Source organism: Westerdykella ornata (genome assembly GCF_010094085.1).
Source record: "Westerdykella ornata strain CBS 379.55 unplaced genomic scaffold EI97scaffold_4, whole genome shotgun sequence".
Lineage (NCBI taxonomy): Eukaryota > Fungi > Ascomycota > Dothideomycetes > Pleosporales > Sporormiaceae > Westerdykella > Westerdykella ornata.
The window spans coordinates 170554-193923 of record NW_022986854.1 but is presented as its reverse complement, the minus strand read 5'-3'; the positions used below and the strand labels follow the sequence as shown (position 1 = coordinate 193923).

General features: G+C 55.0%; 10 protein-coding genes across 10 annotated transcripts; 4 read left to right on the top strand and 6 right to left on the bottom strand.

Annotated features, from left to right (window-relative positions):
• Positions 1–86: 86 nt before the first annotated feature.
• On the top strand, positions 87–1092 carry EI97DRAFT_430921 (uncharacterized protein). Its single transcript, XM_033797810.1, has 2 exons — positions 87–522; positions 599–1092. Exons 1-2 carry the CDS (start codon positions 203–205, stop codon positions 732–734), a joined length of 456 nt encoding a protein of 151 aa, XP_033656191.1. The 5' UTR covers positions 87–202; the 3' UTR covers positions 735–1092.
• EI97DRAFT_215893 (uncharacterized protein) lies at positions 870–2019 on the bottom strand. The gene is made up of 3 exons (XM_033793821.1): positions 1191–2019; positions 1101–1139; positions 870–1037 (listed from the first exon to the last, which is right to left on the bottom strand). The coding sequence occupies exons 1-3, from the start codon at positions 1664–1666 to the stop codon at positions 1031–1033; spliced, it is 522 nt and encodes a 173-aa protein (XP_033656190.1). The 5' UTR covers positions 1667–2019; the 3' UTR covers positions 870–1030.
• A 753-nt stretch (positions 2020–2772) lies between these two features.
• EI97DRAFT_440192 (uncharacterized protein) lies at positions 2773–4516 on the top strand (the record flags this gene model as incomplete). Its single annotated transcript, XM_033799606.1, has 2 exons — positions 2773–3348; positions 3407–4516. The coding sequence occupies 2 exons, from the start codon at positions 2773–2775 to the stop codon at positions 4514–4516; spliced, it is 1686 nt and encodes a 561-aa protein (XP_033656189.1).
• A 2090-nt stretch (positions 4517–6606) lies between these two features.
• Positions 6607–8919, top strand: EI97DRAFT_430918 (uncharacterized protein). The gene has a single exon (XM_033797809.1). It carries the CDS (start codon positions 6788–6790, stop codon positions 8732–8734), a length of 1947 nt encoding a protein of 648 aa, XP_033656188.1. The 5' UTR covers positions 6607–6787; the 3' UTR covers positions 8735–8919.
• Positions 8828–10242, bottom strand: EI97DRAFT_430917 (sure-like protein). Its single transcript, XM_033797808.1, has 2 exons — positions 10202–10242; positions 8828–10130 (listed from the first exon to the last, which is right to left on the bottom strand). The coding sequence occupies exons 1-2, from the start codon at positions 10211–10213 to the stop codon at positions 9024–9026; spliced, it is 1119 nt and encodes a 372-aa protein (XP_033656187.1). The 5' UTR covers positions 10214–10242; the 3' UTR covers positions 8828–9023.
• Positions 10243–10656: 414 nt separating this feature from the next.
• Positions 10657–11921, top strand: EI97DRAFT_215760 (1,3,8-naphthalenetriol reductase-like protein). The gene is made up of 3 exons (XM_033793819.1): positions 10657–10725; positions 10919–11732; positions 11785–11921. Exons 2-3 carry the CDS (start codon positions 10964–10966, stop codon positions 11820–11822), a joined length of 807 nt encoding a protein of 268 aa, XP_033656186.1. The 5' UTR covers positions 10657–10725; positions 10919–10963; the 3' UTR covers positions 11823–11921.
• An 11-nt stretch (positions 11922–11932) lies between these two features.
• EI97DRAFT_430916 (DUF1749-domain-containing protein) lies at positions 11933–13562 on the bottom strand. The gene has a single exon (XM_033797807.1). The coding sequence runs from the start codon at positions 13415–13417 to the stop codon at positions 12359–12361; it is 1059 nt and encodes a 352-aa protein (XP_033656185.1). The 5' UTR covers positions 13418–13562; the 3' UTR covers positions 11933–12358.
• Positions 13563–13976: 414 nt separating this feature from the next.
• EI97DRAFT_413370 (YjeF N-terminal domain-like protein) lies at positions 13977–16720 on the bottom strand. The gene is made up of 3 exons (XM_033796788.1): positions 16524–16720; positions 15781–16471; positions 13977–15727 (listed from the first exon to the last, which is right to left on the bottom strand). Exons 1-3 carry the CDS (start codon positions 16642–16644, stop codon positions 14191–14193), a joined length of 2349 nt encoding a protein of 782 aa, XP_033656184.1. The 5' UTR covers positions 16645–16720; the 3' UTR covers positions 13977–14190.
• Positions 16721–18537: 1817 nt separating this feature from the next.
• EI97DRAFT_215735 (uncharacterized protein) lies at positions 18538–19892 on the bottom strand. The gene has a single exon (XM_033793818.1). It carries the CDS (start codon positions 19841–19843, stop codon positions 18692–18694), a length of 1152 nt encoding a protein of 383 aa, XP_033656183.1. The 5' UTR covers positions 19844–19892; the 3' UTR covers positions 18538–18691.
• Positions 19893–21180: 1288 nt separating this feature from the next.
• Positions 21181–22875, bottom strand: EI97DRAFT_372456 (uncharacterized protein; the record flags this gene model as incomplete). The annotated part of the gene is made up of 4 exons (XM_033795351.1): positions 21181–21570; positions 21623–22270; positions 22325–22432; positions 22513–22875. 4 exons carry the CDS (start codon positions 22873–22875, stop codon positions 21181–21183), a joined length of 1509 nt encoding a protein of 502 aa, XP_033656182.1.
• Positions 22876–23370: the final 495 nt, after the last annotated feature.

Below are 23370 nucleotides of genomic sequence, written 5' to 3'. Positions count from 1 at the left end.
ATTGCGGCAACCGCCCGTTGCTCGGCAACGACTACTAAAATGACGTAGAGCTCCCGTCGCGTTTCCCATTCTGTTACGGGGTTGGCAACGACAGCAAACCGCAGCGCACCCTTCACTCTGGGCAAGAATAAAATATCTGCGCACTCTTTCTATGCAACGAAGAATCATTTGCGACTCCGAAAACAAATGCGCCGTACTGGCAATGGGGTGTCCTGCGAAGGTTTACCAAGACACGCCTTCTTCACGCGAAAGACTTGGCGGAAACGCGCACTCACGTGATTTTGAAGGGTTTCGTTCCACAACCGGTACGCTCAATCAAAACACCATCAATCGCCATGCCAAATCGTCTGCAGGCACCGGCGACCATGTTTTCGACCTGGCCGCTCCTCTCGTGCTTGCGTCGGGGACTGGCGACCCTCGGCACGGCCTGGAACCCGCTCTGCCTATCGCCGCAGCACAGCGCAGCGCACCCGCAAAAGTCAAAACCCCACCCGGCTCTGCCTACCAGCACTTTGTGAAAAGGCACGTAGGTACAACAACGCCATGTTGCCCTTTCTGCTCAATAGTCTGGTTGAGCGACGCTAATAATCCCCCGCAGAGCGCCTGGACCCTCGTTTGTGGCTGCTGGCTTTGTCTGCTGCGGCGCCGGACATTTTCGAATTGCTGGCTCCTTCACCGACACGCAGCTGCATCATCCGTGGCCGGGTGACGAGATCATGCTGCGCCCGCTCTAAGACCCGCCCCGTTGCGTAATGGCAGGGTGAGCGCGCTGCGGATTGCATTTCGGATTGTCATTCTAGGGCATAACTTGAGAACGTATTGAGTACAGTCTTGCGCCGCCTCAAAAAGGCCTCGTCTCGCAACCCTCTTGGAAGAGGCGTGGGTGCGGGGGGCATCATATGTAGTGGCGTCGTGCGAGGCAATTGGGTTGCACCACGCTCAAAACCCTTCTCTGGCATTGCGCGCACAGTCGGGCGCAATGTATGCTCTCTTTTCCATTTCACAGATCAGTAGGGTAACGCTTGCGTTCTCAATATCTGGTGGATGGTGATCAGTGCTCAAGATCTCTGGTTGCACAAGACGTCTCGGTGCTCTTCTACCTACAACCAACCGCCACTCGCCGTCTCCTGCAACTGCAGCTTGCGTGCGATTAGACACGAGGAGACACTGCCTTTTCGTGGGTTACTTACAAACATGCGGCTGACCTGGCGCCGGGGGTGGAGGGGTTTGCACTAGGGTGGCAGAGTGGAGGGTGGTACCGTTCAGTTCGCATGTCGTGAGCACCTTGCGCCAGACAGCAAAAGGCACAAGCGCAATTGGCTCCGAATGCTCTCTTCTGGGCGGCTGTCGACAAGACAGGCAGGATGCGGTAAAAAGGTGTGCGATTCCTCTTGCGCTGGAGCTTGTCTCGAGCCCAGCTTGGACGAAGAGTGGCCCACCTCATTGGCCCCAGCATATGCGCCGGAGTCTGGTTCAGTTTCGACCACGACTGCCATGCATCCTCCTGCCCTGATCTTTCCATTGTGAGTACCTTAGTGAAGGCATTGGGGCGGGGCGCCTCGTAAACAGTCTTTGGGTGCCACAGGACGCCTGCTTCTCCATGAGCCATGGCTTGATATTGAGGTGTGTTGCGTTCCAGGAAGCGCCTCGGGAGGGAAAGGCGCATTCGCTGGCACACAACCAGACGGCCGAAACCAACGGTCTTTTGGCTTGGAATCTGTTACCAGATAGGTATTCTTCTAGGAGAAGTGGGTGCGCAACCAGTTTTCGCCTGGATCGTGCCAATAAGGTACAACCCGTGAATCAAAGCAGAAGTGCAGGCGCTTTGAGCGTCCGAAGGGAATAGAGTCCAGACAAGATGGAAACCTGCCTAAAGCCCTAATTCTCTGTAATAATATTGGGATTTTTTGAGCACGAGCAGTGTCGCTGCGTCGGTGTGAGGCAGCGGGCCCGTAACGTACCTATGTAGTGGGTCGTTGGTCACCCTCTCCGCATCGTTTCCTCGCACCTTAAACTTCGCTAGCAGGCCGACGTCCAACCCTCCTCCTCCCCATCCCTCCACCGCTCGCACCACCACACATATCACCACGGTTTCCGGTAAGTTCCCCCTGCTGTAGTGCCATCGAGAAGCCGTCAGAAGCGTTGGCTTCGCACTTCGGCTTCCCCATCTCGACCTCTGCATGTCGACTTCGGATGGCACCTCTGACCTGGCTGCACAGTCGAATCGTGCCAGACCGGATCGCTTCGCATTCTTGAGCCGCACCACGCTCTCCTCGCCTTTACACAGGTCACCAGTAAGTAACTCATCTCTCCCTCCCGGCGACCAGACTTCCCCTCTTCGCAGCCCTCGGACTGCATCATTGAACCATCAGCGCGGGGACGCTGTGGTCTTCCATGGACATCCATGCCCCGAACCTCGCCCACCAGAAACACCCCTCTTTCACAAGCAATCCGATCTCGCACGACTTGAACGCACATTGTTTGGATCCATCGCATCGAACCTGCTAACACAACTGCTCAGCACATCGGTCGCTCGACAATCCTTCCTGCCGCCCTCCTCCCACGTCCATCCGACGACCGGCCCTTGCGACACCAGCGTGACTACGCCTGGCACCCTCAACCTGATCGCATCCTCGTCGCGGAGGTCCTATAAACAAACACCGTTACCAGCGACTGTGGGATACAATCTCATCGTCGCTGGCACAGAGTAGCAACTCGTTTGCTCATCCCACCCTGACGGCGGCTGGCCCTGCTCCAGCAGACCACGACGACATGTCAGCGAAACCCACCGCTCAGAACAACATGGCTCTATCGGCGGGTAATCCTGCCATGGATTATGCGCTCCCGAGCACTGAATCGGTCTCGCCCACAAAGCAGCCCAGCAAGCGGGTGTCATTCAAGCTCCATTCCCCGTACAAGGGCCGCTTCCCCCTGCGCGTCAACATTTACCCTCATGACTCGACCGAACAAATAATATCGACTGTCAAGGGCTTCTATGGGCTGTACGTCCAAGACGGTGTCGTTCTCGAGGACACCGAGGGCAACAGCTTGATCGCAAGCTATGACAACTTCACCGACAATATGACTGTGCATGTCTGCGTCATTAATGCTGCGGGCTCCGAGTACGCACAACGACGCCCAGTCGCATCCAAGGCTCGGGCAATAGGCTCCCTTGGTAGCTTTGGTGAACCGAACGGCGAAGCCGTCCTCAGCGACAGCGACGGCGGAGGCGTTTCTGTCACGAGCTCTCGTCGTGGCAAGAAGGAATCGGTCGCCTCTGCCGACATCAATGTAGACAATATTGTCCGACATGGTCGCCGCAAGCAGGCCAACCTGTTTGACAGTTCAGTAGGTCTACATATCTTGGAAATGGATCGCTTGACGCTAACATATGGACTCCACGTAGGAACTGCCACTCTTCGAACCGGCTCAGGTCGCAATGTCCACCTCTTCCACGGCCTCACCACAGAAGATGATGCATGGCCAGAGCGCCCCTTCGCCGTATCTGTTCTCCAGTCAGCAACCGCATGCTCTCCAACACAATCAGCGCTCGCCCCAGAGCAATGGGCTCAATGAGAGCGCCTTATATACTGGTTTGGCCACGCCATATACAAACTCGAACAGTGCGCGAACATTTCGGGCCCGCGCACGCAGCTCGGGCCAGTACGGTTCCGCTATGAACAGCGGGACATGCTTCCCAACACCGGACAATACCAATGGTGGTGATACCATGTCGGACGAGGATCTCGCTCGCCAACTCATTCGCCTCAGCGAGCATGGACGCACATCCACCAGTACGATGGGCGATGCCTTCAGCAAGGCGGACGTATCTTCTGACAGCGATGATGACGATGACAGCAGCGATGATGGCCGCGAGCTTCCTCCCCTTCCCTATGCTGCACCACATGAGAATGGGACGGACGCGGAGGCAGAGCATCGCTACGCCCGGCCCAGCGTTGAGGGTCACGAGGATAAGCACATTGATTCCTTGAAGGATGAGAGTGACGGCATTGTGAAAAAGTACCAAAAGACCATGAAGGGTCGTCAGGCGGTGCCGACCAAGTCAGACAAGGCAGCAAGACCGCGCTCCCTTTCCAAGGCAAAAGCGAAGCCTTCAAGTGTGCCGAATCCACCCATTTCGCCAACCAGCCTACCGTCGATGTCACGCAAGCCCTCAACTGCATCGCTGCAGTTCTCCCCCTTGGCGGCCGACGAGGAAGATCTGTCCAGCAAACCCAGATGCCAGCGCTGCCGCAAGAGCAAGAAGGGCTGTGACAGGCAGCGGCCGTGCCAGCGGTGCAAAGACGCCGGAATTGGTATTGAGGGGTGCATCAGCGAAGACGAGGGCAACGGCCGCAAGGGTAGATACGGACGTCACATGGGCGTTCCCGTCAAGAAGTCCAACCTGGATACAGACGTCTCCACGGGCCAGGAGGCCATCTCTCCAACTTCTATGGCGGCCCCGCAGTTACCCCTCACCGTTGTCAACGACAAGAACAAGAAGAGGAAGAGATGAGAGCGTTATGTCGAAGCCCCCTTTCAACTGCGTGGTGTGCCCGAATGCCTGAGGCCTCCTCGAGTTCCGTATTTCTATCCACCGCTTATGACATGCTTACCTCGATGCCTGATTTCATCATCCCGTATGGTTTCTAATCCTTCTGTTGGTCCCCTATCAATTTGTTGAAGCTGGTTCAATCAAGCAAGAGCTACTTGGATACTCTTGCATCGAGGCTATCTCTCATCACGTCTCCGTCTGGAGAGGCTGGCCAAAGCCTCTCTTCACGTGTCTTTTTTCTTTTTTTCTTACATGGGAAAATTCACCTAGACGGCTGTATCTCTTTGGCGTTCCAAGGCGGATGGGGAGGGGGGCGCCTGGTTGTTCACACTCTCTCCTTTTCTGTTGTTGCGTTTTTTCGAGATTTTTTGGGGGAGAATAGTGGTCTGCTACTTGGCCGATAGGGATATGGGGGTTGTGAGTGTGGGTTTTTATCTCCTTATCTGGCTTTGGGAGTCGTGCGAGTTTTTTTACCGTTTAGTGGACAATTAATGATTTACTTTGATTTCAAGGGTTGTGAGATGGTGAGGGAGAGTATGGTGAGGAACAAAGAGGCACATAAGTACAGTAGGTGATGCAGTCGCATGCCCAAACGGCTTAGCGCGCGGCTAGAACGGCTTAGTGCAAAGGTCTGGTACTTAAGCACGGGCGCGGGGAGGCGGGAGTGCTCCCTTGCGATGCGCTAAGTGCGCCAATCATTGCTTGCTTTATTACCCCATGTGGCTGTGCAATCGCATTAGGGCTGGGAATAACAGCATATCGACAAAACCAACTTAGGATCATCGGAGAGGTGCTGGTAGGACTCGACTTGAAGCCTTTCGTCGCTGGTCCACGTAAACAGCCGATTCGTTTCAGCGCCGAAACCGCTCGACATATAGCTATCATTCAAGGTCGAGATGCGGTACATATCGTTAGTCATGCATGGTCCAGTCGTCCTTCCTGATTATTGCTTGTATGTGATGAACCAGTCATGTCGTGTCGTTTTGGTGATTGGGAGCGGTTTGGTATGTATGTATGTACCTTGGTCGATTGTGGTAGCAAGGCGGGGTGGGGGTGGGGTTGTGTTGCTGTTGAATAAGATGTGGGATGATATGGGGGACTGCTGTACGTGGTCATCATGGGCATGGTGTTAGTGGACGGGAGGTTGGGATTGCAGCTACGGATCTAGTCGTTGATGAATGCTGCAGATTCCTTGTACCTAGTCGATAGATTCAGGCCGTAGCATTATTTCCGGTGTTTTAACAGTAGGCTTATGAGCTTGGATGCATCTTGCGAGATATATCCCCTCTTGCATATAGCTCCGCTCAGCTATAGCTTCGGTTTCTAAGAGGATAAAGTGCGCCTGAGGATTTATAAAACTGTAAGCTTAACGGGTAGAAGCTACGCGAGAGCAGGAGCGCGGGGGAGAGACAGGAGTACTCGCGCCAGATTACGAATGCGTGCGGCTGGTATAACTCTGGGTGGTACACGTACTTTAACGATTTCTGGAGCTATGGATATGATAGGGGACGATTCTTCTGCGGACAGTGTGTCTAAGGGTTTGTCAAGTGGTTGGGATAGGGTCCAGGGAGGAGGGGCGCAAAATCTTTACGGGAGACGCTGACTGGCTTTGGCCGATGGATTATCGACATGGACATGGCATCGCGTTTGTCTCTGCTCTCTTCTCGTCTGGGCAGTTCATGAAGACCTCGATTTTGAGACGTGTGGAAAAGTAGACGGTCAGCCTGAGGCGGTCAAGCATTCACTAAAGGAGCAGTTCACAGTAGTACTGAACTGTGCGGTTAATATAAATCACTATTCTCTGAATATCAATGAGCTTCTTTTCTTTGCATGTGACAGCTCCGGTCTGATTATAACCTGCAATTGAGTGGTGGTCGTGTTTGAGTGCTGGTGAGGTGCAAGCCCGAAACGGCTTAGCGCAAGGGTCCACAAAAACGGCGGCTCCGGGAATGCGGCGCGCCCCGCGCCAACTGCGCCAGTCATTGCTTGTGCCTTGTGGCGCTAACTTAAGGCTACCGTCCGCAATCTTCGCCCAGTCCATCTCACTGCCTGCCGGCTTTGCTCTCTGCGCTCACTCCTAGCGGTGCTGACTGGTTTCCATGCGCTCGTTGCCCCACCGTGCCTCCATCACGGGCATGACACCTACTCTCGTTTTGCACTCCGCAGCACTTCAACCCGCCGCTGGCTGAATGCCATTCCATCGTTAACACCACCAGCACCCAGCAAACCACCATGGCGGACCCCGCGCCACCGTCTGTGAGCTCAATCAAATCGCGCATTGCCGCATTGAATCTCGAGGAGGTTCACACCCCATCACCGGGCCTTCGACCAGCGTACACGTACGAGCACGCTACCACGGGAAAGAAAAAACCTCCACCACCCCCACCACCGGCTCAGCGGCCTGCGGCACAGCGTCGCGGGGAGACTGCCAACAACCCTCCCCTCGTAAACAATGTGACTACATCGAGTGGCCAACGGGGCAACGAGCCAGTCCAACCGTCCGCAGAAACACCGAAGATATCGCCTGCCCTTCCGCCTCGACTTCCTCCCCGCCCAAGTCCAAAGACGGCCCCGAGCCTGCCGCCTCGCAAGTCCTCCGAGCAGAGTATCAAGAGACGGGAGTCCAATGAATCTATATCTACGATAACGTCGATCGGGTCTGCGAGGACAAGTCTGAGTGCCACATCCACTGGCGGGACGAAGTATCACATCCGAGCACCTGCCTACGATCCTGCAAAACTGCCTCCTCTGCCTGCGAAGAAGAACACGGAAGAAGAGAAAGGGAGCGCAACGTTGAGGGCGATGAAGTCGAAAACCAGTGTAGTGGCTGATAGGAGTCTACCCCCGCAGCTACCTGCGCGGCCCCCACTCCCTGCGAGAAGGGAGTCACAGGCCCAGGAACCAACGCAGAGCCAGCAAAGACGTATCGTGGCTCCACCACTACCTCGTTCGGCACTGTCGTTTGCGCTTAACAAAAGTACGGAAGTGCCTCCGCCTCTTCCTGCTAACCGGCCCTCTCCTACCCCTGATCCACAGCCAGGCGCACCTCCTCCTATTCCCTTGGGATCGCGCCCAAATCTACAGGCTATAATGGCATCTAAACCGAAACCTGGAGCAACCCCAAGCTCATGCCTATGGTGCCGCGACTTTTCAGCGCCGGACGCTCACGCAGCACAATATCCACGAGAACAGCTTCCAGGTGCAGACGTAGCATGGCTTGCGACACAATTGACGAGCCCCTTCCCATCCGCCACCGACAAGGCGCGCGCCATCTTCACCTGGCTACACCACAACATCGACTACGACGTCCACTCGTACTACAGCGGCAACTGCACGCGCTCCACGCCCGAAAACACCATGACGAGCGGCCTCGCCGTCTGCGAAGGCTACGCCGGCCTCTTCGCCGCCCTAGCGCTCAAATCCGGCCTCGAAGCCGTCGTCGTCGGGGGCCACGGTAAAGGCGTCGGCTACAAGCCGCTCAAACCGGGCGAACCCCTACCGGAATTCAAACCGAGCGGCCACGCATGGAACGCCGTGCGCATCGACAACGGCGAGTGGAAGCTGCTCGATGCGTGCTGGGGCGCTGGCAGCGTGTGCGGGACCTACAAGCGAGACTTCAAGGCGTACTGGTTCGAGATGGACAACAATGAGTTTGGGTTCAGCCATTTCCCGGAGAATCCGAATTATTTCTTCCGGACGGATGGGCGGGCGGCGTATTCGTGGGAGGAGTACTGGGGCGAAGGGGAGAGGTTGACCGTGTACGGGCCTGCGACGCCGAATCATGGTATCTCCGCGAGGTCTTTCCAGCCACCAGGGAAGTATATCCGCATCCATGATCAGGCTGCGGGACCGGTGGTAAGGTTCCAGTTTTCGAGCGTGTGTCCGCATTGGGATGGTGAGAGACATGGGAAAGGGAAGCCGTATGTCATGATTTTGCACGTTGGTGGACGGGACGGGAGAAACACGGATTACGTTCCTTTTCAGACGGATGGGAGGGTCTGGTGGGTCGATGTCCAGCGGACGGAGCTGGGGGCTGCTGGGCAGAAGGTTAGTGTTTTTGCGGTTACGACGGTCGAGGGCAGGGATGCGAGGGGGTTGGGGTATGAGGGGTATTTGAGCAAGAAGGGAAGGTGTGCGATGGGGTTTGAGGGCGTGGCCATGTGGGAGCTTGTTGTATAGGGTCTGGAAGATGAGGGACTTGGATTTGGATTTGGATTTGGGATGGGAATGAGGACGCGCATGTAATTACGATGGATACCCGGGACTTGGATGGTTGCATTTTTTTCTCCTTCTCAATGATAGCAATGGTGTCTACTCGTTTCCGCTGAATTGGGGAGAGTATTCTTTGGTAGCCCGATGCTCGAGTATCCCTCTTCGTGTCTCCTTGTGAATGTCAACTCAGATCTAATGCTGGCTCCGTTTGATATGCACCCTCGACGCCTAACCATCCTCAACGCCAAACGCCTCCCTATTCCAGCTTAATCTCCTGCCCACTGAACCCGTGCACATGCATGAAGTTCGCCCGCAGCGGCGTCACACTCGTGTAGCCCTGAGCGACGGCCCACCCGTCGTTGCCCGGCGCGCTCTCCTCCACACTCTGATACACATCCTTGAACTGCGGCGCCCAGTGGAAGTGCTTATGCGTGTAGCGTATGTGCTTCTCAGCTCCCTCCCGTGCATCCTCCTCCTCCTCACGTATCCGCTCCTCTTCCTCCGTAGCCGTACCATCCGGACGCGCCGTCTCATTCCCATCTCCACTCCCCGTCCCATTCAACTTCCTCTCCCTACTCCTCGACCTCACGAGCTCCAGCCTCCCCTGCTCCACCTCCTCCCTTCTCACATCCTCCTCCGCCTCCTCAGCACTCTCACACTCCAGAACCGGCACCTCGACCGCCTGGAAGCAACTCCCGCTGCGCCAGAAATTCTGCAGCATCTCCGTGTACACGACCTTCCTCTTCTCGACGCCCTCGACGAGCGGCACATTGACCGTATACAAGTGCGTCCCCTCATCCCAATGGTCGTACAGGTGCTGAACCAGCCTCGCCGCCAGCGCCGACGCTTCCGAAATGATGCGCGCGTCGTGGTTGCGGTCGAAGAACGCATAGCTCAGCGCGATGGCGCGCTTCCCGCACACGGCGGCCTCCATGGCGCCGCCTATGGTGCCGCTGCTCAGCGCGAAGACGGCCGTGCTGTTGCGGCCGTAGTTGGGGCCCGAGATGACGAGGTCGATGGGGCCGCGGGATGAGAAGTAGTGGTATAATCCGACCTGGACGCAGCTGGCGGGCGTCGAGTCGATGAGGATCCATTCTTCAGACGAGGAGGATTTGGGTAAGGGGTGCGGGGAGGTGGAGCCTGTGTTGGAGAAGCGCCCCGTGGCTGGGTCGATGGTGAGCGGCGAGGGGCGGAAGTAGGTGGGTTTGACGGCGTGGCCGACGAGGTGGGCTTTGCCGATCCAGGAGCGCTGGGTGTGGGGGAGGACGACGGAGACGGTGTGGCCGGCTTGTTGGAGGGTGGTGACGAGGGAGTGGATGTAGGGCGAGGAGTGGTTCGAGGGGGGTCCGTCGTCGTTGGTTACCTGGGTGGTGGTTAGTTGGGAATTGTATGAGGAATACAGGTTGGGGAGTTGTAGAAAAGGTGATGACTTACGAGGATGTGCATTTTGAAGGGTGTTAATTATATCTTCGTTGCTTTGTCACACTAGGTGGTATTTTCTGGCTGGGTATGGAGGGATGGTGATGTATGCGGGGATGTTTGTCCCCTGTCCCGCAACCCCGCGATAAGGTCGATCATTGACGAAAGCGGTTAGACCGTATCTTCAAGTTCACCTTCACTCTTCACCATCTCCAGACCGGAAAGTGTTCCCTCACCCTCCCATCCCATCTTCTATCAGGTGAAGGCACACCTCCGTATGCATCCAGCCGTACATACAGGATTATCTGTACCTACAATGCTATGTCATCCATCAGTTCGTACGGTACGGGTATAGGTACCGAAGACCTCTGCATACGAGCGGTGGCCCTTCCTCCCATCCGACTGCATTTCAGTTGCACCTCGTCGGCAATCAGGAACGTACCAGTCACGGTTTACAGAAATGAGAAACATAGATTCTAGGCTTAGGATATGAAGAATTGACCCGGGAAGGCACAATTGGTCGCACTTTCATTGCCACGGTTCGTCGGATCCCCACTGCTGTTTCCGCTGGAGCCGCAGCTGTTCACAGTAGCACTTCCCCTTGAAAATGGTACAAGTATAACTAAGTTCCCGCTGCCATCCCTTTAATCTCCCTCTCCTTTCTTTTCATCTCGCATTTGAAGCCATCAGTTTCTCACCCTTCGTCTTTTGTCTTACCGCTCCTCCTTCCAGTCTGCCTCCCAGTCAGCATAACCCATTTTCACGCCAACCACCAGAATGGTCATCTCCATCCCCACCGCCTCCCTCGAAGGCAAAGTCGCCCTCATCACCGGCGCCGGCCGGGGCATCGGTCGCGGCTGTGCCCTTGAGCTCGCCCGTCGCGGCGCCTCTGTCATCGTCAATTACGTCTCCTCAGAGGGTCCCGCCCAGGAAGTCGTCAAGGAAATCGAATCCTACGACAACGGCGCCCGTGCCATCGCCATCCGCGCCGACGTCTCCAAGGTCTCCGAGATCAACCGCCTGTTCAAGGAGGCAAAAGACGCGTTTGGCAAAATCGACATCGTCATGAGTAACTCGGGCACGGAGAGCTGGGATAAGACGGAGGAGATTACCGAGGAGACGTATGATCATGTGTTCAATCTGAATGCGAAGGCGCAGTTCTTCGTCGCGCAGGCGGCGTACAAGAATATGGAGAACAACGGCCGCATCATCCTCATGTCGTCGATTGCTGCGGGCCTTCTCGGTGTCAAGGACCACGCTCTCTACAATGCCTCCAAGATGGCCGTCATTGGCATGATCAAGTCGTTTGCGACGGACTTTGGGAAGCGCGGTATCACGGTCAATGGTGTGGCTCCCGGCGGCATCAAGAGCGACATGTTTACGCAGAATGCCTGGCACTACATTCCGGGGGGAAGTCCGGACTGGCCGGCCGAGAAGATTGAGGAGCTGATGGCGAGCCATTGCCCTCTGGGACGGTGTGCGGTGCCCGAGGACGTGGCGAGGGTGGTTGCGTTCTTGGCGAGTGAGGATGGGGAGTGGGTGAATGGTACGTTTTACCTGAAGGGGCGCAGTGCTACATATGCTAACTAGTTTTCTAGGCCAAGTCATCACCATTTCCGGCGGCTCGTCGCAGTAAGATTGAACTGGAGCAATGTATATGGCTCGCATGCAGTTGCGTTTCGGGTGACAAAAGGAGTTGGGCTGACAGGCACTAAGGAGAACATCAAGCATTTGTATAATGATAGTATCGATTCTGTTCCTCAATGGTGATTAGCGTGTTCGCCAACACTGGTACGAAGCCGCGGCACATCCATCTTGTGAACGTAACCACCCATCATGTCTTGCCTTGCCTTGAGGTGCGGCATGGTGTTCCTCTTTTTGAGTTTGCTCCTCGTCCTCGACCCCATTCATCTTCGAGTTATGGACCGTCTTGCCTTGACTAGGGCGCTATCCTCATTCAATGCCCTTGCCCTTCTTGCCTTTCCTCCCTCTCCCCCTCTGCCCTCTATGCGTCTTCTTCCACACCAGCCCGGCGGACCCATCACCAACGGGATGTCCTTCCCCTCCCACGTCAATACCCGTCTCAATACCTAAAAACAACTCTTTAGCACACCGATAAAAGAAAACGAATCCCATGCAGTTCCAAAGCCATCCCATAGCCGTCAGATGCATCTACTCACTGCTCTCCCCCAACCCCTCAACGAACCGCACAACCCTCTGCACCAAATCCCTCCTTACCACCTCCTCATCATCATTCAAATTATGCGCGGCCCCCGGAACCACACCCCCATTCACCGTATCCACATCCCCGCCAGCGCCCCTCACCACCTCCGTCCACCTCCTTAACAACCCCTCCCTATCAACCCAGCTCGGGACGTACGGATCCCTACTTCCCAATAAAAACATGACCCTCCCCGCCCTACGCGGCAGAGCCCCAAACGTAAGCCCCAGCACCTCATCAGAAAGATCCGAGGAGAAGTAATCGTCATCGCCACCCGGTTGCAGGAGGCTGTACGTGCGGTACGCGGTGATTTGGTTTTCGTCCTCGTCGGCGAGGATGAAGTGGCCCTCGCGACTCATGCACTCGTTGCCTCTGCCGTCGGACGTCATGGCTTGCGCTTTGGAGACGAGGTCGTCGTATTTCCGCTGCGCGAGGACGGGGTCCCCGCCGACGGAAGGCGAGGAGAGGAGGGCGGAGAAGTGGGCTTCGCGGTCTGAGACGCCGCCTTGCAGGATGACGGCGTCGACGTGGGGGGTCGTCGTCTCCTTTTCATTGTCGTCGTGGTGTTCGTCGGCGTGCTTTGCTGCTGCAGCTGCGTTCAAGGGTCCGACGAGGTACTCCATGATATCCTGACATCCCGTCGAGTGTCCCATGAGGACTATCTTCCCTTCCCCTTCCCCGATCCCGTTTCCCTGCTCTCTCATCCTCTTCCTGAAGTACTTAACCGCCTCGCCGAGCTCGCGCGCATCCCGAGCCAAGCTACCGGTCCGCCAGCCTTCGTACGAGGAACTCAGGAGGACTTCTGCGAGGCGCCAGGTTGGAGGGAGCGAGGCGGCGATGAGAGAGGGGTAGGTTACTGTGAGCAGGCCGTCGGAGAGTCCGCCGATGAAGAGGATGAGGTTTTGCGGTCGCGCGTCATGAGTGGGAGTGGGAGAGGGAGAGGAGGGGATGTGCTCGAAGGCGGATAGTCTGGGTGGGAAATAGTGGTGGAGGATTCCGGGGTGGGCCATGCTTTTTCAAAGTGTTTGGGTTCGAAAAGCTAGAGGATTCGAAGAGAAAAAGCAAAAATTCTCTCGGAAATTCGCAATGCTTGGTAGGACTGTTTGATAAAGCGATGTTGAATGATGACGAAAAGCTCGTGGTTGGGCTGTCGAGTTCGCAGCTTGCCCCGCCCGCTGAGGGGTAAACGACGTCGGGTGGCTTGTTTAGCGGACGGGCGCTAATTTTAAGCTTAAGTTTATTTCTAAAGTTAGTCCAAGTGAACAGGGATGAATTACAGCAATAGCGACACTTAGAATAAGTTTTACATCACATTCGTTCACGTATAACATGCCTTAAAGCCTAGCTTCCCAATGGCCTAAACAGATAATCGCCAATTAGCTTGGGCGAAACAGGTAACTCAACCCACCAAGGAGGTCGAGTGCAGGGGCCTGCTCAGTCGGAACGGGGTATGCCGTACTACCTCTGACTGAGTTCACATGACTGCTTCGAAAACACAGATAAGTCCTGAAATGGGTCAAAGGCCGTGTACTCAATTCGTACTTCAGAAGGAGGAAACAAAGTTAGAATCACAATCTCAGGTAGCCAGCGTCAGGGAAAGAAGCGCAAGGGGAAGGAAAAGATGTACATCTATAGAAACTCCACGAAGGTATCATTCTCCCCGTCAACGCATCACCCATGACCCACAGAGACGCCGCTCTAGTTTCGCTCCGAACCGCTAAGTAATAAAGTGTCAAGAAACGCCATTCGCAATGCCAATGCCCAAATTCCGCCCCTGTTATCATCACGCCCTCACAGTGATATCATCACCCTCCACGAACCTCGCCTGCACCACCCAGTGCTCCCCGAACTTGATGCCCTTGCCACCGCCAACACCCGCGCTCTTCCACGGCCGATTGACGCCAATGTCAACGATCCAGATGAGCCACTCCGGATCTCTTCCAGATCCATTCTGTAGCGCCTTGAGAAGCCCCGTTCGCGGGGCTCCAAGACAGACAATGTACTTGGCTCGTACCTCGAGTGGCTCGCCTTCGAGAATGGCGACCTCGCCCGTCGAACCTCCGACGCCTGACGGAGTCTCCACAGCGAGCACGCTGGCGCGAGATTTATTCGCCCAGCCGACAATGCTAAGGACGGTGCGTCGATCTTCGTCTCCGAGGGCGTCGAATTCTTTACTTCGGCCAAGGAGTGCGTCGATGATTAACTCTGGCGGTGCTTGGAGTCGTTTCAGTGCATCCTCAGTGTCTGGCCACGCTCGAACCGATCCGCCGAGTTTCTTGAATAAAGTGACCTGGCGTCGGATGTCCTTATCCCAGTCGGCATTGCGTTCGTAACCGAGTAATGCTACTATTACTTTGGGCCCTCTTGCTTGAAGGTGCCTGGCTGCAGCAACTGCTCTTGCACCACCGCGATGGTTTCCGGTTAAGACCACAATGACCGGACGAGCATTATGATTGTCACGCGCCAGACGTCGGCCACCAGGATTTATGGCTCCAAGCGCAACTTCCGCGATCCCTCTCCCCGCATTTTCTGCCATGATGTCCTCTGAGAGACCAAAGTCGTCTTCCGCACTCTCCTCCACAGCATTCATCCCTCCCGGTGAGATGGTATGGCATTTCCGGTTGTTGGTGACAAGGCGGAGGCATGACCGCGGCGTAGTGTCCAGAAGCGGAGAATCTGGAGGGGTAGTAAGGCGGCCGGGCAACGGACTTCCCGTCGCATGGGATGAAGTGGCATAGGGAGCTCTAATGTGCGATCTAGCCACACGAGTGACCAGACTAGACGGTGGTCCTGAGTGCATGTGTGCGTCAGCGTCCTGTATACCGATTCCTTGTCGAGTTGGAATCCGCTTGAGGGATGCACGGGATAACGCTCTCCTGGAATTGCGACCACTGTCAAGGTCCGACAGTTCGCCCTCGTCTGTGCTGGAATCGGTGTTGCTCCTAATGCGTCGCGTGTCCAGGACATTTTCCGTGGGATGCAAGTTCTTACCACCGTGCGTCCCTGGTCGCGCCCTGTTGAAGCTGACAAGCCTGTCCTCATCTGCTGTAGTATCCTCATTTCGAATCTCTTGGAAGACTCGCTGTTTGTCAAACTTAGACAGATTCTCGGCAAAGTCGAATTCAGGCATCTCTTGAATGTCCGTTGCATCTTCTGTTGCCCATCCATTCTTGGCTTCCAATGCTCTCTGTCGCCTGGATTTGCGATTGGACGCAGTGGCAGCTTCCAGGCCCACACGTCCACCAATGATTCCTGGCGTTCTCACGTGAGTTTGGTCGGGATCTTGAAGCAGGGGAGTCTTCCGCCAGCCATTATCTTTCCTAAGCGCAGGTTAGAGAGGAACGCGCGAATGCAGGTTGGAGTTGTGGCTTACCCTCTCCGAGGTGCTTCGGGAGAAGTGTTGTTCAGCTCGGCCGCATTGCGCCTTTCTTGGGCAGCTACTTCCTTCTTCCGGGCCTTTCCGCCACGCCTAGTGCGCTTGAAAGAGTCCTCAGCTCTGGTTGCAGTGTGATCGTCCATGGGCTTCCCGGTACGTGTTTTGGATGCACTGACTCGTCGCATGAGGGAAGGCTCCTGAGTGAGCGCATCGCCACTATTCGTTTCGACGGCATCCGTGATATCCAAGCCAGAGAATGGCTTTTCAAGTGTGGCAGCACTCGGCTTTCGAATGGGTCGATCTTGAGCAACGGCAACCAATGGAGGCGTGTTCTTTGGCAGGGGCGCAGAGGTTGTGGTCGTATGCTTGATCGGTGTGGCAGGTGCTTCTTGCGGAAGGGAGGGTGTAGCATGAATAGTAGGTGTTGCGCTTCCTCGTTTGCCTATGCTTAGGATAGCGGGATCCGCGAACGGTGGTGCGGTCGTGTGAGGCGCTGGCGTAGTAACTGCTGCCGGCTGGCTCTCATCGATACTGGGATAAAGTGCGTGACTATGCGACTGCGGGGGTGGTTGTGGTTGAGCCCGAGGAGGGCCGGTACGCTGGCGCGAGTCGACCTCAATATTCTTGATTGCATGTCCCTCCAAGTGATAGCCGTCGAAGATGCGGTGGCCGGTAGCTGGGAAGAGAACTGCAGGATTTAGTGAGCGAGGCCACTTCTAGATGATGTAGTGAATTCCTACCGTCGCGGAGCGTCAAGGTAGCCGTCTGCGGGTCTACTGCAGCCACCACGCCATGGACAAGCGTGCCTGGTGGGTTGCGCAAGGTGACAATCACCGATATGCCGATGAGATTGCTCGCCATAATGAAAGACTATCACGACTATCGCACAGGACGCATCATCAAGTAAAAAAAGAAGAGAGAAGAATGTTGAGGAGTGAGAGCAACAGGCTTTTGCCAGACATGCTTCTCACCAAGTACGATTGTCCGGGCCGCCAAGCCGCTAGTTGACTACTCGTCGCCGCGTCGAAAACGCGTCTGCACCACCATGTCGTGTGTCCGACGAAGATTGCTCATGGAAATATATATACACTCTGGTATTCGGACTCCAAGGGCAAGCACAACAGCTGTGACAAACGCCCCCCAAATAGCGATTCAAGCATAGATAGGCTCTGGAAATCTGGAGAAAACCCCAACTAGACGCTTAATGACATGATGGTAATCAATCGACTACATTGCGAAAGTACGGAGACAACGAAGAAGGTATAACACTCTCTCTAGGACGAAGTGGACATTTGAACTCGACCAGCTGCCCGTACCCTCTCCCGAACGCCAGTCATGCACCGCTTACTCCAAAACATGAAAAGCTGGCTACACATGCAAGCTGGAAACCTTATGACACACGCTCGCTCTTCCCCCCTCGCTTTCGCACGGTCATGCATTGACAAAGTCCTCCTCATAACTCGCCGCCTCCTTCTTCTGCGTCATCAACTTTCCCAGCACCGTATTCTTCTTGCTCTGCTCATTTGCATGCTCCGCGCGAGAGAGCGAGCTATAGAAAGCGCGTACCTTCTCGTGAGCCCTTACTTTGCTGGGATCAAACCGTAGCACCTGCAAGCCCGCCATGCTGGTTGCACGGGAAAGCGCAACATATGCTTGGCCCTTTTCAAATGCTCTGCCCAAGTCGACGCGGACCCTTTCTAGCGTCTGGCCCTGAGCCTTGTGGATGGATAACGCCCAAGCGAGAATGAGGGGGATCTGTTCGCGAGAGGCCTGTACCTCGCCGTTAGGCTGTTCATATTTCCAAGACTCGCGTTTGCAGAGGAGGTCTCGTGTAGTGCCGTCGGCGATGGAGAACCGTACAACCGGGTAGAGCTGTTGGGTATTCAGACCCAGGACATAAGCTTTTTGTTGAGCGCGAACATCTTGCTCAGTAGGCACCTCGGCTACGTCGCCTTCGAGGAACGCTTTCTCGTTCTCCTTGTATATGTTGAACATCTGCTCAGTCATGAACCCCGTAACCTTGCCTAGCGATCCGTTGACAAGCGTTTCATCCATATTCTTAATCAACATAACCTGCGCGCCCTTCTTCAGAGACACGAGCTGAGGTGCCATACACTTATCGAGCAGCTTGTCTCGCATCGCCTTGTCAGTGATTGTGCCGCCATCTCGAGCTTCAAAATGGATGGTGTCTCCGTGTAGTTGTTGCATGCGCAGATTATTCGCTCGGTCCACCTCTGCTCGAGTGGGAAACAGTTCCGTCGCCTCAATGTTCTCCTCACTCCTTGGCAAAGGGCGTTCCAGACTCTTGAATTGCGCAATGGATTCAGGGCTCATGCGGCCTTCCCGCATTTCATTCAGCATACCAGCGAACACGGGATCCTTCTGTCGAAAGACATGATGCAGACCAATGGTATGTTCTATCGTCGTCGTCCATGTCCCGGCGTCAAAGGCAAACTTTGCTGCTCGCCCGCGTTCTCCCACCGGTGGTAATTGGAAGAAATCACCAGTGATAACCAGCTGTATGCCACCGAATGGGCGACCGTTGTTGCGGATGGTTCGGGCGATTTGCTCAAGCTTGTCGAACAGCTCACCATCAACCATGGAGATTTCGTCAATGATCAGAACCTTGGTTCGTAACCACCGCTGGCGGGCAGTGTTATGTCTCCGCACCTTCTTTATCAGCTCTTCAGCAGGTTCCTGGCCAAGGCCAATTCCGGCAAAGCTATGCAGAGTCACGCCTCCGATGTTACAAGCAGCCAGCCCTGTTGATGCCGTAACGGCAATCCTATCCGGCTCTCGAATATATTTACGGCGCAATGCCGAAATAATCTCTCGCAGGAGAACAGATTTGCCCGTACCTATAGGTAGAATAGTTAAGCATGTTGCCAAGGAATGACCTAGTTGAATACTAACCTGCCGAACCCGTGAAAAAGACACTCTTCTTGTATTCAGTGACCAGCTGCAAAACGTGCTGCTGCTCTTCGCTAAGAAATATCCGATGTACCGTGTTCTTCTTTTTCTGCGCAATAGCTTTCTTCTTTTCCTCCTCGTCTCCCGTGTTCGTCTTCGTTAACGCCTTCTTGGCTTCCCGCAGGCTCTTCTGCTGCTGCTTGACTGCACTAGCCGTCGTATTCCATGGGTACTCTCTGGTCGCGTCTTTCGGCTTTGGTGTCGCGTCACCGCTTTCCGGGAGCCTGCGCTTCTTCGATCGCGTGCTTTCCGGTTCAGGACTATCCTCCAATTGTTTGCTAGACTCTATCTGACTACCCTTCTCCAGCCAAGGTAGTGTCCGCCGTTTAGTAGGTTGTGCTGGCCGAACGGGTGGGGGTTGAAAATGCTCCACGGGCGAAGACGACCATGGCACAGGCAGGCTGCTGTCGAGTCCTTCCAGACCATTGTCGAGGTCCACAAATCCATAACCTGAGTCCCTCGGTTTATGGTTGTTTGGGGATTGAGGGAGAGTGGGATATTTAACGGTGTCCTTCGTTGCCAGATCCTCTACGTCAAGGTCGATATCGCTGTCGAAGTCATTTTCGTCGAAAACGATACCTTTTTCGCCTATTGCGGCCGAGGTTTCCACGCTTGTACGGGACGAGTTATTTCCGGATATGCTGAGCGGGGGGTATTCGAAGTTCTCCTGGGGCTCCAAAGCCTTTACAAGCCCACTAGATGTCCTCTTTGCACCATACCCGGCTGATGTTCTTCGTTCCGACTCCCGTACAATGTTTGCTGACGCTACCGACAATGGACGCGACGTCGAGCTCTGAGTACTTCCAGTGTGTCTAAAGGAAGACAGGAGCGTTCGCTGCTGTGCGACAGCCTTCACTGCAACAGGCGATGCATTCTCTTTCGCTACCGCTTTCTTAAACATAATCGTAGAGTGTGGACGTGTCGCCAGGTAGCCGTACTTGGAATGCGAATGAACGGGTCGCAAAATAGGAGACGAAGCCTGCGGAGGCAATCGTGGAGACGCGCGAGCCCTGTACAGCGCAGCGAGCATACAGGTGAGGAAAGCGAAGATGAGCAAAGGAAAGGGAAGAAAGAAAGCGGCCAGGCACATGTAGCATTGGATGCGGAGGGGCGCCGTTGAAGTTAAGACGCGTCGGGTGGGCCGTGGTTGCTCAAGCGCGTCCGCTAGTGCCTGTTCACGTGAATTCACGCTGCGCTAATCCTAAAGAGGTGCATCAAACATATAATAGTGACTGGAAAATCAAGGGTTTAAACTGTCCTTCAGGGAATTGTGTATAGCGTGGTTTTATCAAATTCTCTTCCCTTCCACAGTTAGCATGAGCTTATGATTTCTACGGTTTCTATGTAGATCGTCCCGCCAATGATCAAGCTGTCCAACAATAGACACAGTAACATTCAAATGGTATAACGTAAACCACCGATGCATTTATTTAACACCAGAGGAAGAGGGTACGATTGTAACCTCACCGCGGTACCTGAACCTGGTAAAACAAGATACAGCAGATAGTAGTTCGTCTCAGGTTTTGAATTAAATATTCTTCATCTAGAAGCTGCCATAATCCCAGATCCCTTGAGAAGTCCAAAAGGGTCCATTCATCAAACAACAAGCCGTCATACCTCGATTCTCGTACTTTAAAGACCCAAGTCTCACTGTCATATCCGAAAAACCTGCCATGACCCATTATCATGCTACCCAGATGTAATCACTTCCAGAATCGACATGTCCCGATATCAACCCAGACAGCAGACTATGTCCTACCCAGCCTCCTAAGAACCGATCCGTCCATATCCTCTCACTCCTTGAACCCAGAAGAGCGCCCAGCTAAATCGAAGGGATATCCTACTTTTCGCTTAACCTAACTCAAATGCGAAATACTTTCCCTGTCGAATGAGCCATACTAAAAGCGCAAACAAGGGTGTATGCAACGACGTAAAGAGCAGATGCGAAGATGGGTGGGAAGAAGGGAGTGCATCGCCAAAGCGACACAACGTTGATATGCCAGGAGAGGTCAAAACGTTTCCTGGCGAAAACAGGGGAAGAGTCCGGTTGGTTAGGAGAGAACAAGCACAAGGACACAAAGAGAGAGATTCATTATGAGGAAACTTGCAAGGAAGAAACATGTTCCACAGTTGTCCGCACATGTGGAGAGAAGCCCGTCTCGGCGGAAAACTGATGACAACGTACAAATGGGAGCCCACTCAAATCGAACCAGATTCCTACCGAACCCCCTTTGACCAAACCGCTTAGACTTTTGAGGGAGGGAGAAACTTGCATAATAAGTGTGGGAATGTCCATTTAGGCATGAATCAGAAAGAATGTGGCATGGGAGAACAGTGGTATCCAAGGGCGCCTACGTAAATAGCCAGGCATGTCGTGAAAACAAACAGCGCTCAAGGAAAGACTTGACCGAGTACGATGAAGACAAGCTAACCCTGATAACCTCCGACGCCAAAGCCACTCTGGTTGAAGGCGGCCTGGCTGGGCTGGCCCCACTGCTGCTGGGGCTGAGCACCGCGACCATACCCGCCAGCGCTACCAGGCATCTGCTGGTAGGGTTGGGCCAGTCCAGGCCCGCCAAAGCCAGCCTGGTTCTGCCCGAAAGGTTGACCACCGGGGCTCGGGCCTGGCCGCGCATTAGCCTGGTTGCTCCTGTAGCGAAGCTTCCTCCGGTGCCGCTCACCTTGGGGTGACATAGGGCCACCTGGACCGCCGTATTGCGGGAAGTACTGGCTAGGTGTTTGGGGGTAGGCAGAGTTGGGAGCTCCGGCAGGCGAATAACCTTCGAATTGACCGGTTGGGGGACGATCCTTACCCCACTAGATAACATGTAAGCTTCAACCAGGAGAGATGACAAAAAACTCAACCTACGCTGCACTTGAGGGGCCGGCCATTGACATTGTAGCCGTTGAGCTGGCAGATGGCCATGGCCGCATTCTCGTGGGTATCCATCTTGATGAAGGCAAACCCACGATCGGACTGGAACCGTGTCTCGGTAACATAGCCAAAGTTCTGGAACAGGGGGACCAAATCGGCCTGCGACGTATACGGGGTCAAGTTGCCTACGTAGCAGGTGGTCTGCCACTGTGGAGTCTGCTGGACAACCATATCGTAGCTCTGGACGCCCTGAGTGGGGAAATGATGATGTCCGAACGGAGTGGTGGGAGTCATGCCCATGGAGGCCATGGCCTGCTGCTGGGAAAAGGATGGTTGGCCCTTCTGGTTGGCCCAGTTGCACCGGATGGCCCTAGACCCAAGCCATTCGCCATCCATGGAGCTGAGAGCGCGTTCGGCATCGGCGCGCTCACGGAAGGCGACGAATCCATAACCACGGGACCGCCCAGTCTTCATATCCCACATGACGCGCGCTTCGGAAACAGGCCCGAAAGCGCTAAAAGCTTGAAGAAGTACTTCGTCATTGACTTCGTTAGACAAATCTCCCACGAAGATATGGAAATGGCTCGAGGTGTCTTCCTTGGCCGTGTTGTTGGACTGATAGGCCCAGTTCACTCGAATTTCCTAGCCTCAGTCAGTATTCTGGCCCGTTTCCATACAGGGGCAGTAAGTCCCTACCGATTGATGGACTCGGCGGCCGTTCAATGTCTGCATGGCGCGTTCAGCAGCCGCTGGGTCATCGTACTCTACGAAGCCATAATTATATCCCTTGGCCTGGAACTGACACTAGATTAGTAACAATTCTTTATGCAGCATTCAGAAGAAGAGACAACGGAATTGCCCATTGTCGAAGAGGAGTCACTGACATTTTTGTCCGGAATAATCTTCACGTTTTGCACATGCCCAGTAGTCTCGAAAATTTGGCGCAGAACATCCTCTGTAACGCGTGGATCCAATCCTCCCACATACAACGCCCTCTTGTTCGGTTCCGGAGCGGCTCTGCGCGGGGCATATCCAGTGGCGCCGCTGGTAGGAGACATGACCCCGCCGGACATGGGGGAACTGATGGCGGTGGGGATAGGGTTCGTGTTCTGGGGTATGATGACGGGGGCCAGCGGCGGGGGAGGCATATGCTGTTGCTGATTGCCCTGGCTGTTATCATACCCAGGCGGTCCGCTGGAGGCGGGTGGAGGGGCCATGGCCGCCGAAGAGGTCTGAGAGTCGGCCATTGAGTATCGTTGTGTGTTTGGGATACAAACGGCAGGCAGAAGCGGACGATATATGTGGCGAAGATGGATGATGGATGACCCGAGAAGTGGAAAGGGGTATTCTAAGTCGTGGATAGAGACCGGGAGTTGCGGCGTAGGCGCAATCGCTCAGGCACGAGGAGCTCGAAAGGCGGAGTGCTGGAGGCGGCAAAGGAAATGGAGACTCAACAGGCTCTTGGCACGACGGGGGAGGACTCGACCGCTGAAGGAAAGAGAAAAGGAAATAAGGAGAAGAAGCGCAAGGAGGATGAGAAGCGAACCCGACGCCGAACAACGATGGAGAGATGATCTGGCAGGTGGCTTTGGTTCCACAGTGGGGGTGAGAGAAGGATGGAGAAGAGGTTTGGTGAGTGGTCGCAGTTAGCCCTGGAGGGCCCGCCCGCGCTAGGGAAGACTAGCGGCGGGCCAGAAACGGCGTGAAGAACCAATTGGGAAGGCTGACAAGCGGAAGGGTGA